This window comes from Chiloscyllium punctatum, chromosome 18, assembly GCF_047496795.1.
Source record: "Chiloscyllium punctatum isolate Juve2018m chromosome 18, sChiPun1.3, whole genome shotgun sequence".
Lineage (NCBI taxonomy): Eukaryota > Metazoa > Chordata > Chondrichthyes > Orectolobiformes > Hemiscylliidae > Chiloscyllium > Chiloscyllium punctatum.
The window spans coordinates 93,159,706-93,171,979 of record NC_092756.1 but is presented as its reverse complement, the minus strand read 5'-3'; the positions used below and the strand labels follow the sequence as shown (position 1 = coordinate 93,171,979).

The window sequence follows — 12,274 nt, the reverse complement described above, 5'->3', positions numbered from 1 at the left end:
TATGTTCCCAAGCCAAGCTAGTCCCACCTGCCTACCCCGGCTCACACCCCTCCAAACCTTTCCTATTCATGCTGTTATGCAAATGTCTTTTACATGTTGTGACTGTACCCGCATCCACCACTTCTCTGGAAGTTCATTCCTCACAGGAGGTCCTGTGGTGCTGGTGGGTGGCATCCCTGCCCCTGAACCCAAGCTCTGAGTTCGAGTTCCACTTTAGGAGTTGAGTACACCCATAACGCATGGAGTGTCCACCTGCAAATCCTCCCAACGCTGGTCAGCATGGACGGGTTGGACCGAAGGGTCTGTTTCCGTGCCGAATGACCCTGACATGCCTCATGCCAGTGGTGGGTGGTGAGAGATTCCAGGTTATCCATGTTACGGGCAGCACGTGGCCACCACCATGTGACTCTTTGGATGACATTTTTCCAAGGCAAAGCAGACTCCTACCCATTCCCATGTGCTGTAACACACGGCCACCATTTGACCCAACTGGCTCACAGATTTGCAAGGCTCCTTCCTCCTCATTTCTCATCCCTTCAGTGGATTCCTCCCCCTCCCCCTCTCTCCAGCCTGGCACCAGACCTTCCACGTATGTGAGTGAGGAGGTGACCGCAGTAGTCCATCAATACCTATCACCCCCGCCCCCCCCCCCCCCCCCCCCCATTCCCTGCCTGCCCAGATGTTGCAGCATCTTCTACCTGTTGACCCCGAATAAAAGAATGACTTGCGCTTATATAGCCCTGCTTTATAGAACGCCTACTGTGTGGAAAAAGGCTATTTGTGACTGCAACGATCCTCCAAAGAGCATTCCACTCAGACCCACACCCTATTCCTGTAATCCTGCATTTCCCATGGCTAATCTGCACATCCCTGGAGTGTGGGAGGAAACCGGAGCACCCGGAGGAAACCCATGCAAACACAGGGAGAACATGCAAACCCCACACGGACAGTTGCCCAAGGGTGGAATCAAACCCAGGCCCCTGGTGCTGTGAGGCAGCAGGGCTAACCACTGAGCCACCGTGCCACCCTTTTATATAGAATGTCCCAATGAGTGTATGGTCACTGTGATGCAGGAAATGGCACAGCTGGTTATGCACACCGCAAGCTCCCACAAACAGCAGTGTGTTAACAAACAGGATTACTGGCCTTCCCACTCTTCCTTACCACTCCTGTATTCTTCTTTTGAAATTGTTTTCCATCCCGCTGAGCGGGCAGACAGACCTCTGTTGAAGGTCTTACCTGAGAGCTGGCATGCCCAGGAGAGCTGAGCTCACTCTGCGAGCCCTGCGAGTTAATCCTGAAGTGTGTGTCCCGGCTGGGCCTTGAACCCACAATCTGGCCGAGTGGTAATGTCACTCACCTATTAATCCAGAGACCCAGGTCATGTTGTAAAGACCCTGGTTCAAATCCCACCACGGGGGATGGTAAAATTTGAATTTGATAAATGGAGGGTCTAATGATGACCATGAATCCATTGCTCGTTGTCAGGAAAATCTCATCTGGTTCACTAATGCCCTTCAGGAGAGGAAACAGCCATCCTTATGTGGATTAGCCTCCATGTTACTCCAGACCCACCGTGATGTGGTTGACTCATAATTGCCCTCTGAGCAATGGAGGATGGGTAATAAATGTTGGCGTAGCCAAAGGTGCCCACATCCCACGAATGATTGAACAACTGAGATGTGGGTAAACGCTCCACACTTGAGTTATAGCTAACGGACATTACTAGGTTGTCTCTCAGGGTCTGAGAACCTCATCCTATTGGTCTTTTCTGGAATTTCTGATGACAATGATAGTCACCATCTCCTTAGCCTACCCGAGCTGTCAACCTCTCTTATTCCTCCCATAGGACAGCTGTTGCGTTGATCTGCAGGCAATGTTGTCCCTGAATCGGTCGATTGGACATCTTTACCGTCACTCGATGGATGAGCTTCAAAATTTGACTCTCGCTGTCCTGCGGGAGCTGAAATTTCTAGAAGATTGCCCTGTTAATGTAAGTTTCCCAAGATCTTTTGAAGTGGGGCGCTGGAGGAGTGGCAGAGTTCAGAGTTCACACTACTCCTAACATATCCCACCTTTCTCCACCCTGACTCCCAGCACAATCTACAGTAACATCAATATTCCTGGGGGCCATCACAAAAGTTATCGACTTTAAAATGTATACACAATTCCCTCGGCTGCTTGTACTCAGAAAATGAGGGCTGCAGATGCTGGAGGTCAGAGTCGAGAGTGTGGCGCTAGAAAAGCACAGCAGGTCAGGCAGCTTCCGAGGAGCAGGAGAGTCGACATATCGAGCATAAACTCTTCATCGGGAATTTCTAATTCACTCATTCCTGACGAAGAGCTTATGCCCGAGACATCGATTCTCCTGCCCCTCCGATGCTGCCTGACTGGCTGTGCTTTTCCAACACCTTGCTTTTTGACCACTTGTTTTCTCAACCCACATTGATAAAAGAACACTTTTTAAAAACCCCATAGAACAGCGATTTCTGTAAATCCGAAACCATAGCAGAAGTTGCTGGAGAGAGCTCAGCAGGTCTGGCAGCACCTGTGGAGAGAAATCAGAGCTAACGTTTCTGGTCCAGGGACCCTTCCTCAGACAGAAGAAGAGGTCAGATTTCTGAACTTAACAAAAGCTGCTATTTATTACAAACAAAGATACATGAGGTCAATATTTGTGAATCATGGGCTTATAACTCCATTAATTAAAACTCTAATGCCATTATACCCTCCTGCCCCTTACACCAACTGGCAGAGAGACGTAGATGGGGGTGGGGTGGGGTGTATGCTGCAGTGGAAACTTTGGTGATATGGACAGAGGGAAAACTGGGAAAACAGTTCCGAGGCTACTGTTCGTGGGATCTGTTGAGATGCCCCTTGTGCTGATCAGAACACTGCTGCTTCATCTCTTTGTTTTTGTCTGGATATTTCCACTGATTTGCAAGAGTAGCAGGGTGGCTCACCTTAAAAGAACTCACTGACTGACGGTCACAAAGTCCGGCCTCTGCTGAAGTAAGGATAATAGAGTTTTTTTTTTCTCTGACAAGCAGTGCCCTTCTCATCAAAGGGCTCTCCTGGTTATATGTTTTTGTGTGTGGGTGTGAGACACCGAGAAAGACAACAGATGGACAAATCTTTATTCATTTCCCACCACCAGGAAGAAAGGAAACACCAGGGGTGGCCAGTGACCAGCAGTGCCCTTCACATCAAAGGGCAATGCTGTGTGATCAAGGGGTGGGCAGGGATTAAATCAAAATAGAGTTGGAGTGGGAAATAAAGTACTCCGCTCCCTGTGGTGTCCACCTCTCCCTGAACAACTCCAGGGAGTTGGTAGATACTGATAATAGGCTGCTTCAGGCTTACCTCATGTTGCAGACAACCGTTTAAGTTCCTGAGTGGGTCTCACAGCCGCTAGCTGTTTGATTACCCGAGAACCAATCACCTCATTGTTGGCAGGCAGAAAACCTTTGCCTTGGTAACGGGTCACGAATCCAGAGCTTGCTACCCAAAGTTGCATTTGTACACAGCTCTGCAATTCCAGTTTGTCTGCTGTAACGCACTGCTTTACAAACAGTGTTCACATGGAAAATTAAATTACTGGTTTTCAAAGCATGAAATTATCCTTGGTTTGAAGGACACGTCTGTTTTCATTTCAGTTTACAACTTTTTTTAAAAAAATAACACAAATAAAAAGACATAATCTTTACAAGAGATGGCCTTGTGGTATCAGGGCCTTTGCCCGAAATGTCGATTTTTTTTTTTTGTTTGATTTATTTATTTATTTATTTTTTCTCCTGCTCCTCGGATGCTGCCTGACCTGCTGTACTTTTCCAGACCACTCTAATCTTGATTCTAGCTGAGTCTCTGGATTAATATGATGCCACTAATGTTCTGGGGACCTAGGTTCAAATCCCACCATGGCAGATGGTGGAATTTGAATTCTGGAATTAAGAGTCTAATGATCATGAAACCACTGGCTATGAAAGACTCATCTGGTTCACTAATGTCCTTTAGGGAAGAAACTGCCATCCTTACCTGGTCTAGAAGACATGTGACCCCAGACCCACAGCAATGTGATTAACTCTTAACTACCCTCTGGGTAATTAGGGATGGGCAATAAATGCTGGTCCAGCCAGCCATGCCCATGTCCCATGAATGAATAAATAAAGGGAATAAAGCTTTCTAATTCAGTCAGCTAATGGTTTCACATTGAGTGTACTGAAAGTTGATCTTTTCAGGATTTTGTTTTGCTCAGGAGAAAAAAGGACCTTTTTTAAGAACTAGTTATGAACATGCAGGACCTCCCATTTTGAAGAATGCATGAGGGGTCAAATCAGTCTGCCTTTGTTTAGTCCATTTGTGGGATGTGGGTGTGACCCAGCCATATTGACCATCCCTTATTACGCTGACTAAGGTGGGGTGACCTATCTTCTTGAGCCACTTCAGTCTATCTGGTGTTGGGAGACCCACAATGCCATTAGGAAGGGTGTAGCTGGATTTTGACTCAGTGACACTGAAGGAGCAATGATACTTTTCCAAGGTGGGATTGTGAGGGATAAAGATTGGTCAGGACCACCTCCTTGTTGAATCTGCATCATCATTGTCCAGAAACTAAGGCCTTGTTTTTCCCTTTTCAATGAAATCTCTTTTGGAAAATCTCTCCCTGCCACAGTCTTGTGCTCCCTTGGGATCATATTGGAAATTGTTACCCAACGTGTACCCTTGAGCCTTTTGAAGGGGGCAACTTCCTGACTCGGCATATGGTGCTACAGACTGAATCACTTCTGGCACTACATTGGACTGTTTCATGCTTTTGAGGATATATCTCTTGTTTTTTTTTGTATTTTAAAGTTATGTGTCCCTGCTAATGGTGACACCTTTTATTCCTCATTCCAGGAATCATTTCAATGTGAAATGGTGCAGTGGAATTCTTCACATCTTCTCCTGAACTTGATGGATCACTTCAGACATTTTGGCGCTACCTTCAAGCAGCAAAAATGTGACTTTGGACGATGCACTTTATCCACCTGCCTGTCAGGTAAGGACATCCCAATTTCTGCAGCTTCACTCGTCATCGTATTGTGAGGTGGTGGGGGGTTAGTGTGCTCATTGTTCTCGGCGGTGGGGGGGGGGGGGGGAGGGGGGCGTGGGATTGTTTGGGGCTCAGCAGTGACATGGAAGAGTGGGAGGAATGTAATATTTCCCTATTACCTTGGATGTGGAATTGACCAGGGTCCTATAACAAGCAACAAGCTGCATTCCTGTCTCCTCATGGCATCGCACCAGATCTAGAGGATCTTGGGGTGAGAGGGGAAAGATATATAAAAGTGACCTATGGGGCAATGTTCTCACACAGAGGGTGGTACGTGCATGGAATGAGCTGCCAGAGGAAATGGTGGAGATCATTCGGCCCATTGCACATATCAGCTCTCTTTAGACAAACTATCAAATTAATCCCACTCCCCTTCCCCCACATTAAGTGCAGCATTTATGGTCCATCCCTATTCCTAACTTGGTAAAGCTCAGCATGGGGTAGTGGAGCTCGTTTCTCACTTTGCTGTAAACATGTCTCGGTGTAACCTGTAGCTCCCATCCCTCCCTGTTCTGCATGCCGGCGTATTGGTCACTGTAGTCTGAAGGATGCACGTGAGGATTTATTTCCCATTCTTCACATTTTTAGGAGACGTTGAGGCGACAATATTTCATGTAACAACAAATGCCACAGCGACTTCGATGGAGCCGGGAGTGTTTGCCAATGGAACTGGGAATGACCCCACCAGTGCGGTTATTGGCAATACAACCAACCCCACTCTAACTGTGACCCTTCACAACTTGACCAACTTGACCAATGGAACCAATCCGTCTCCAACCTGGACCAATGGGAACCTCACGAGCTCAACCAATGGAACCAGCACTGTTCTGGCTTCAGTGAATGGCAGCCTGGCTGCTACAATAGACCAAACCAGTGTCAACCCAACACCCTCAAACAACGGAAACAATAGCCCTCTGGCAGCAACATTCTGCAGCACTGAACCCCGTGCGATCATCTCTCCAACAGCAACACAAACAGTTGTAATTATTCTTATCATCAGCGTCCTTTTGAACATAGCTCTCCTCATGTGCTTGTTGGAAAGGAGAAGGCGGATGGTAAGTGATTTTTGTTTTTTCCTTTTTTATATGAAGCTTCTTAATCTGAAGAGATGAGAGAGAATACCTTCACAGTACTGTACCTTCCTCAAAGCAGAGTTATTCCAACTCGGCATTTGTAAATCCTTATTCGCAGCAACTTTGAATTGTATTTATATCGCAGCTAGTAATAGTGAAGCAATCAATGTCATGGAAACTAAAGGGGCCAGATTTAGAGGAGCATGGATGTCTCCACGGTGGGCCGGATGAGCTTACAGAAGCGGGAAAGGGGTCGGAAAACCAAGATGAGAGAGGTCATGTTGCAGCTGTACAGGACATTGGTTAGGCCACTGTTGGAATATTGTGAGCAGTTCTGGTCTCCTTCCTATCGCAAGAATGTTGTGAAACTTGACAGGGTTCAGAAACGATTTACAAGGATGTTGCCAGGGTTGGATGATTTGAGCTATAGGGAGGGGCTGTTTTCCCTGGAGTGTTGGATGCTGAGGGGTGTGCTGGAGGTTGGTACAGTAACAATATTTAAAAGGCATCTGGATGGATATCTGAATGGGAAGGGTTTAGGGGGATATGGGCCACATGCTGGCAAATGGAACTAGATTAGTTTAGAATACCTGGTTGGCATGGACTAGTTGGACCGAAGGGTCTGTTTCCATGATGAACATCTCTGAGAGGTATGGATAGGATAAGTAGACAAGGTCTTTTCCCTGGGATGGGGGAGTTCAGAACTAGATGGCATAGATTTAGGGTGAGGGGAAAAGATATAAAAGAGACTTAAGGGGCAATGTTTTCACAGAGGGTGGTACGTGTATGGGATGAGCTGCCAGAGGAAGTGGTGGAGGCTGGTACAACTGCAGCATTTAAAAAGCATCTGGATGGGTATATGAATAGGAAGGGTTTGGAGGGATATGGGCTGGGTGCTGGCAGGTGGAACTAGATTGGGTTAGGAAACCTGGTCAGCATGGACGAGTTGGATTGAAGGGTCTGTTTCCGTGCTGTACATCTGAGAACTTTTAATTGGCTAGGTATTGCTGTCTAAGGTCCCAGATAAGATGAGCATGCTTGGGAGGTCAATGGGGGATCTGGAAGATAGTGTGAATTTAGTATAGGGATGCAGGGCATTGGATGGGGTCAAGGTGTGAGATATGGAGCTCAGTTTGTGGATGTGTTTTGTTAGGGAGTGGTTTGGTTTTTTGAGAGATGTGAAGGCCATTCTGATGGGCCAACTTGTAGGAGCATTGGACATAGTTTTCGAGACGGGTGACTCATCAGTCCTTCCCATCAACAATAGCATCTTTCAGGTCCAGTGCCAAACCACTGCCCCATCTGCTCGATGGGTGGATAGTAAAATGCAGTGCCGCTCTCCTGAAGATCAGGTGGGTTCTCCCCAGTGTCCTGGGGAATATTCCTCCCCCCCACCTTCCCCCCCCCCCCCCCCCCCCCCACCTCCCCGGCTCAACCACAATCACTCCCCAAACAAAAACTCAACGAGGCTTGTCGATTTGTCGCCATTCATGTGATCTTGCTGTGCACAATTAGTAGCTGCTGTTTCCCACAACGGGGACCGCATTTAAATGCTTTGCCATGGAAAGTTAGTCAGGGCATTCTGAGCTCATGGATCCAGGATCTTTTACTCCATTAGTAAGGACTGCAGGTGCTGAAAGTCAGAGTCAATAGATGTGGAGCTGGGAAAATACAGCCCTGATGAAGGGTATTGGCCTGAAATGTTGACTTTGCTACTTGGACGCTGTCTGTCCTGCTGTTTTGGAGGAGAAGGTGAGGACTGCAAATGCTGGAGATCAGCGTTGACGGTGTGGTGCTGGAAAAGCACAGCCGGTCTAGCAGCATCCGGGGAGCAAGAGAATCAACACGTCGGGCATAAGTTCTTCATCAGTTAACCCCGGATGAAGGGTTTATGCCCGAAACATCGATTCTCCTGCTCCTGAGATGCTGCCTGACCTGCTGTGCTTTTCCAGCACCACACTCTCTCGACCTGCTGTTTTCCCAGCTCCACGTCGATTGATTAGTAACGCTGATTTTTATTTTTTGTGTGTGGGGTGTTTTGAAGGATCGTTCAGGTTTGTGTTACCCAGCCCTGGAGTTTTCATCAGGTGTTTATCAAATTGGATTTAGTGGCAACTAATTGCATTTAGATGTCAATTTCCAAGCGTGCTGCATTTTGACTCTGTTTGACCTCTCTCAAACTTGGATCCCAGGCTGTGACGAGGCTGATGATTTCCAAGGTGACAGTGAGGTGACCTCTGTGTTTCTCTGCCCTTGGACTGGGGGTTCCTGCTGTTTGGTCCCTGGACAGAAACTGCCAACTAGAAGTGATCAACCAGAGGGCAATGTCTCACTTTTAAAAAAATGACTCTGCAACGTAAGAGCTCAGGGTGTGTGGGATAAGATTAACATGGACAGAAACTTGGTTGGCGATTAGGAAACAGGAAGTGAGCATAGTGGGTTTTCTCTTGGTTGGCAGGACATGCCAAGTGGTTTGCCACCGGGCTCTATGTTGGGGCAATTATTAATAACTTGGGGAATTCATGGCTGATAAATCTGCTGGTGGGACCTTCCTATGTATCTTTGCGAGTTGTGAACAGGATAAAAGGGGGCTATAAAGGGACCTAGTCAGCAAGTAACAATCTGGTAGATAGATTAGATTAGATTACTTAGTGAGGAAACAGGCCCTTCGGCCCAACAAGTCCACACCGCGCCGCCGAAGTGCAACCCACCCATACCCCTACATCTACCCCTTACCTAACGCTACGGACAATTTAGTATGGCCAATTCTCCTGTCCTGCACATCTTTGGACTGTGGGAGGAAATCGGAGCACCCGGAGGAAACCCACGCAGACACTGGGAGAATGTGCAAACTCCACACAGTCAGTCGCCTGAGGTGGGAATTGAACCCGGGTCTCTGGCGCTGTGAGGCAGCAGTGCTAACCACTGAGCCACCGAGCCGCCCACAAGAAAGCAGCGATCCAGCAGAAAGCAGATCAAGGTGACAGTGAACGAGACAGTGGTAGATAGGATGTGATGTGATGTGAACGCGGCCATTTTGGAAGGAAGAGAACAGCGTATTATATAAACTGAGAGAAGCTGCATTTCAGAACTCTGCAATACCAATGGATCTGGGTATTCTGCTGCATGAATCTCTCAAAGTTAGTTTGCAGGTACAGCAGGTGATTAAGAAGGTAAACAGAACGTTGTTTATCACAAAGTAATGGGATGTAAAAGAAAGGGTGTTTTCTTTCTCCAGTTTTGAACAGAACATTACTGAGTAAGGTGTGCACAGTTTTAGTCTTTGTCCTTTTAGGAAAGGATATAAATACTTTAGGAGTGGTTTGGAGAAGGTTTCCCCCGTCTGATACCTGGGATTATGAGATGGTGGTGTTCTGTCACTTGGAAAGGTTGGACAGTTTAGGCTTGTGTCCTGTGAAGCACAAAGGAAAGTTACACTGGCATTGGAGGCAGTCCAGAGAAGGTTCACGATGCTTTCCTCCGATTTGGAGGGATTTTCTTATGAGGGGAGGTTGATTAGATCGAGCCTGTTATTCATTGGAGCTATGAATGAGAGAAAACCAGAGGATTCTTACAGGGCTTGGTTAGGGCTCGATAGGTGGCTCCCCCTGTAGGAGAGTCTAGGACCAGAGGGTGTCATCTCAATGAAACCAGATGAAGAATAATTCCCTTCTCTGAGGGTAGTGAATGTGTGGAATTCTTTCCTGTGGAAGGCCTTAGAGACTAGATCATTAAGTATATTCAAGGCTGGGAAGACTTATTTTTAAATCAGTAAAGAGTACGGGGAAAAGGCCGGAAAATGGAGTTGAGGATTGAGATTGGCTGTGATCCCATTGAATGATGGAGTGGACTCAATGGGCTGAATGGCCTATGTCTTAGCATATTGTCAAGTCCCCTCAGGATCCTATTATAGAGTGGATGCCGAAAGGATGTATCCCCTTCTGGGAAAGACTAAACCTACGTGACACAGATTAAAAATAAGATTTGAGATGGGGCTTTTTTTTTTCCCGTTGAGGATTGTGGGTCTTTGGACATCTCTCTTTTCCCACCTCCCATGGTGGAGATGGCGGGATCATTGAAGGCTGCTATTGACAGCCTTCGACTCCCTGATTAATCAAGAAACTATTGGCATTAGGCAAGTCTGTGAAATTTGAACTCAAAATCTGATCAGTTGTGACTGGTGGAGCTAGTTTGATGGACTGAATGGCCTGAATTTGCTGGTTGCTTGAATGTATGGAACATGCACTCACGTTAATGCTGACTTTTGAGGGTGGTTTCACCAGTTGTGATGTCTTGCACAGTTCACTAGCCAGCGCTTTTTCTCTGCAGCATAGGCAGTTGGGAGATTTTCTTTTGCAATGAGAGGGTGGCTGGTATCTGTGGAACTTTGAGACAAGATAGTCCCTCCAGGACAAAGGGAATAGGAAAATGCAAGGTCTTGTTACTAGGTTACAAGATAAAGCAGCAGCAGTCCAAATGTTGGTTGCTAGGATGGGTTGTTGAACTGGGAACGGGATTGGCTACAAGTCTGCTTCTCAGCACGGAATTGCAAAGAGACATGAGATGGGTTTTTTGGTCATCAAGGATATCAAATTTCAAACGTTCATCAAAATTTATTCGACACAAGGAATGCTTGACCTCTGGTTGAGGTATTGCTATAGGGGAAGCTGTGGGGGAATGTGTTCCCTCAGGCCCCAGGTTAAAGCTCTAGGTCTGAACCCTCCTGTTCACAGAGAGCTGAATACTCTAGAAGTGACAGACATTGATGTAGAGATTGTAAACAAATCTAGTTATATCTCCCCTGGCTCTACTTTCAAAACCCAAAACTAAATCTTTATTATTAGATGTGATCTAGTGATTGGATAAAACTTGCTTAACAATCCTAAATGTGCCAATAGCTATACTATCAACAAACTTAATACAATCATGATCATCATAAATCAAGCTTGTGTCTGTCTCTACAATAATATACTGTGCTTTTTCTCTGTGGAGTTCAGCAATTTGGATACTTTTTTTATTTGTTCACGGGATGAGGGTGTCACTGGCTGGGCCAGCGTTTACTGCCCATCCCTAATTGCCCCAGAGGGCAGTTTAAGAGTCAACCATTTTGCTGTGGGTCATAGAGTCATAGAGATGTACAGCATGGAAACAGACCCTTCAGTCCAACCCGTCCATGCTGACCAGATATCCCAACCCAATCTAGTCCCACCTGCCAGCACCCGGCCCATATCCCTCCAAACCCTTCCTATTCATATACCCATCAAATTGCCTTTTAAATATTGCGATCGTACCAGCCTCCACCACTTCCTCTGGCAGCTCATTCCATATCCGTACCATCCTCCGCATGAAAAAGTTTCCCCTTGGGTCTCTTTTTATATCTTTCCCCTCTCACCCTAAACCTATGCCCTCTGGTTCTGGACTCCCTCGACCCCAAAGAAAAGACTTTGCCGATTTACCCTATCCATGCCCCTCATAAGTTTGTAAACCTCGAAGTCTGGAGTCCAATCTAGGCCAGACCAGGTAAGGATGGCAGACTCCTTCCCTAAAGGACATTTGTGATGGTTTTCTCAAGATGGGATTTTCCAACCATTGACAGTGGATTCATAATTGCCATTAGGTTCTTACTTCCAGACTTCACCGAGTTCAAATTACACCGTCTGTCATGGCTGGATTCAACAGGATGTTGAAAATCCCCATTTGAATCCTATGACTCTCTCACACTCGGTCTGAGGAAATTGACACGTTTCTCCCTCCTCCTCTTCAAAGAAATATGTGTGTGAAATTTAGTTTGGTCTGCACTATTTCAGTTGCTGAGGTTAAAAGGGAGTTGGGAGCGGTCTTTAGTTCTAAATTGAATTGCAATGATTTAAGTGTGAGGCAGGAGAGAACAAGCTGTGAGAGAAGGAAGCGCTAAAGTCATTTCTCTGGCAATGGAGATTTGAGGTTAGGATTGTTGGAGCAGAGCAGAGTAAAATGTGACGTTCCTGTCGCCCACCTGAGCGGCTTTTTTTAAGAGAAGTTAAGTCAAAAATATTCATCCAGAACTTGATAGGGTGGGTGGAGAGAAACAGTTTCCTCTAGGGGTACTGAACAAAGGGGATAGAATTTT

The 12,274-nt window shown here is 46.5% G+C and overlaps 1 protein-coding gene across 3 annotated transcripts in view; it reads left to right on the top strand.

Moving 5' to 3' along the window:
- The window catches only part of LOC140489338 (uncharacterized), a 42,473-nt gene that overhangs the window by 22,819 nt on the left and 7,380 nt on the right, over positions 1 to 12,274 (top strand). For all 3 annotated transcript variants that reach the window (XM_072588789.1, XM_072588791.1, XM_072588790.1), the window contains exons 5-7: positions 1,850 to 1,993; positions 4,897 to 5,038; positions 5,681 to 6,147. In XM_072588789.1, the coding sequence (XP_072444890.1) occupies positions 1,850 to 1,993; positions 4,897 to 5,038; positions 5,681 to 6,147 (753 nt within the window). The remainder of the gene's footprint in view (positions 1 to 1,849; positions 1,994 to 4,896; positions 5,039 to 5,680; positions 6,148 to 12,274) is intronic.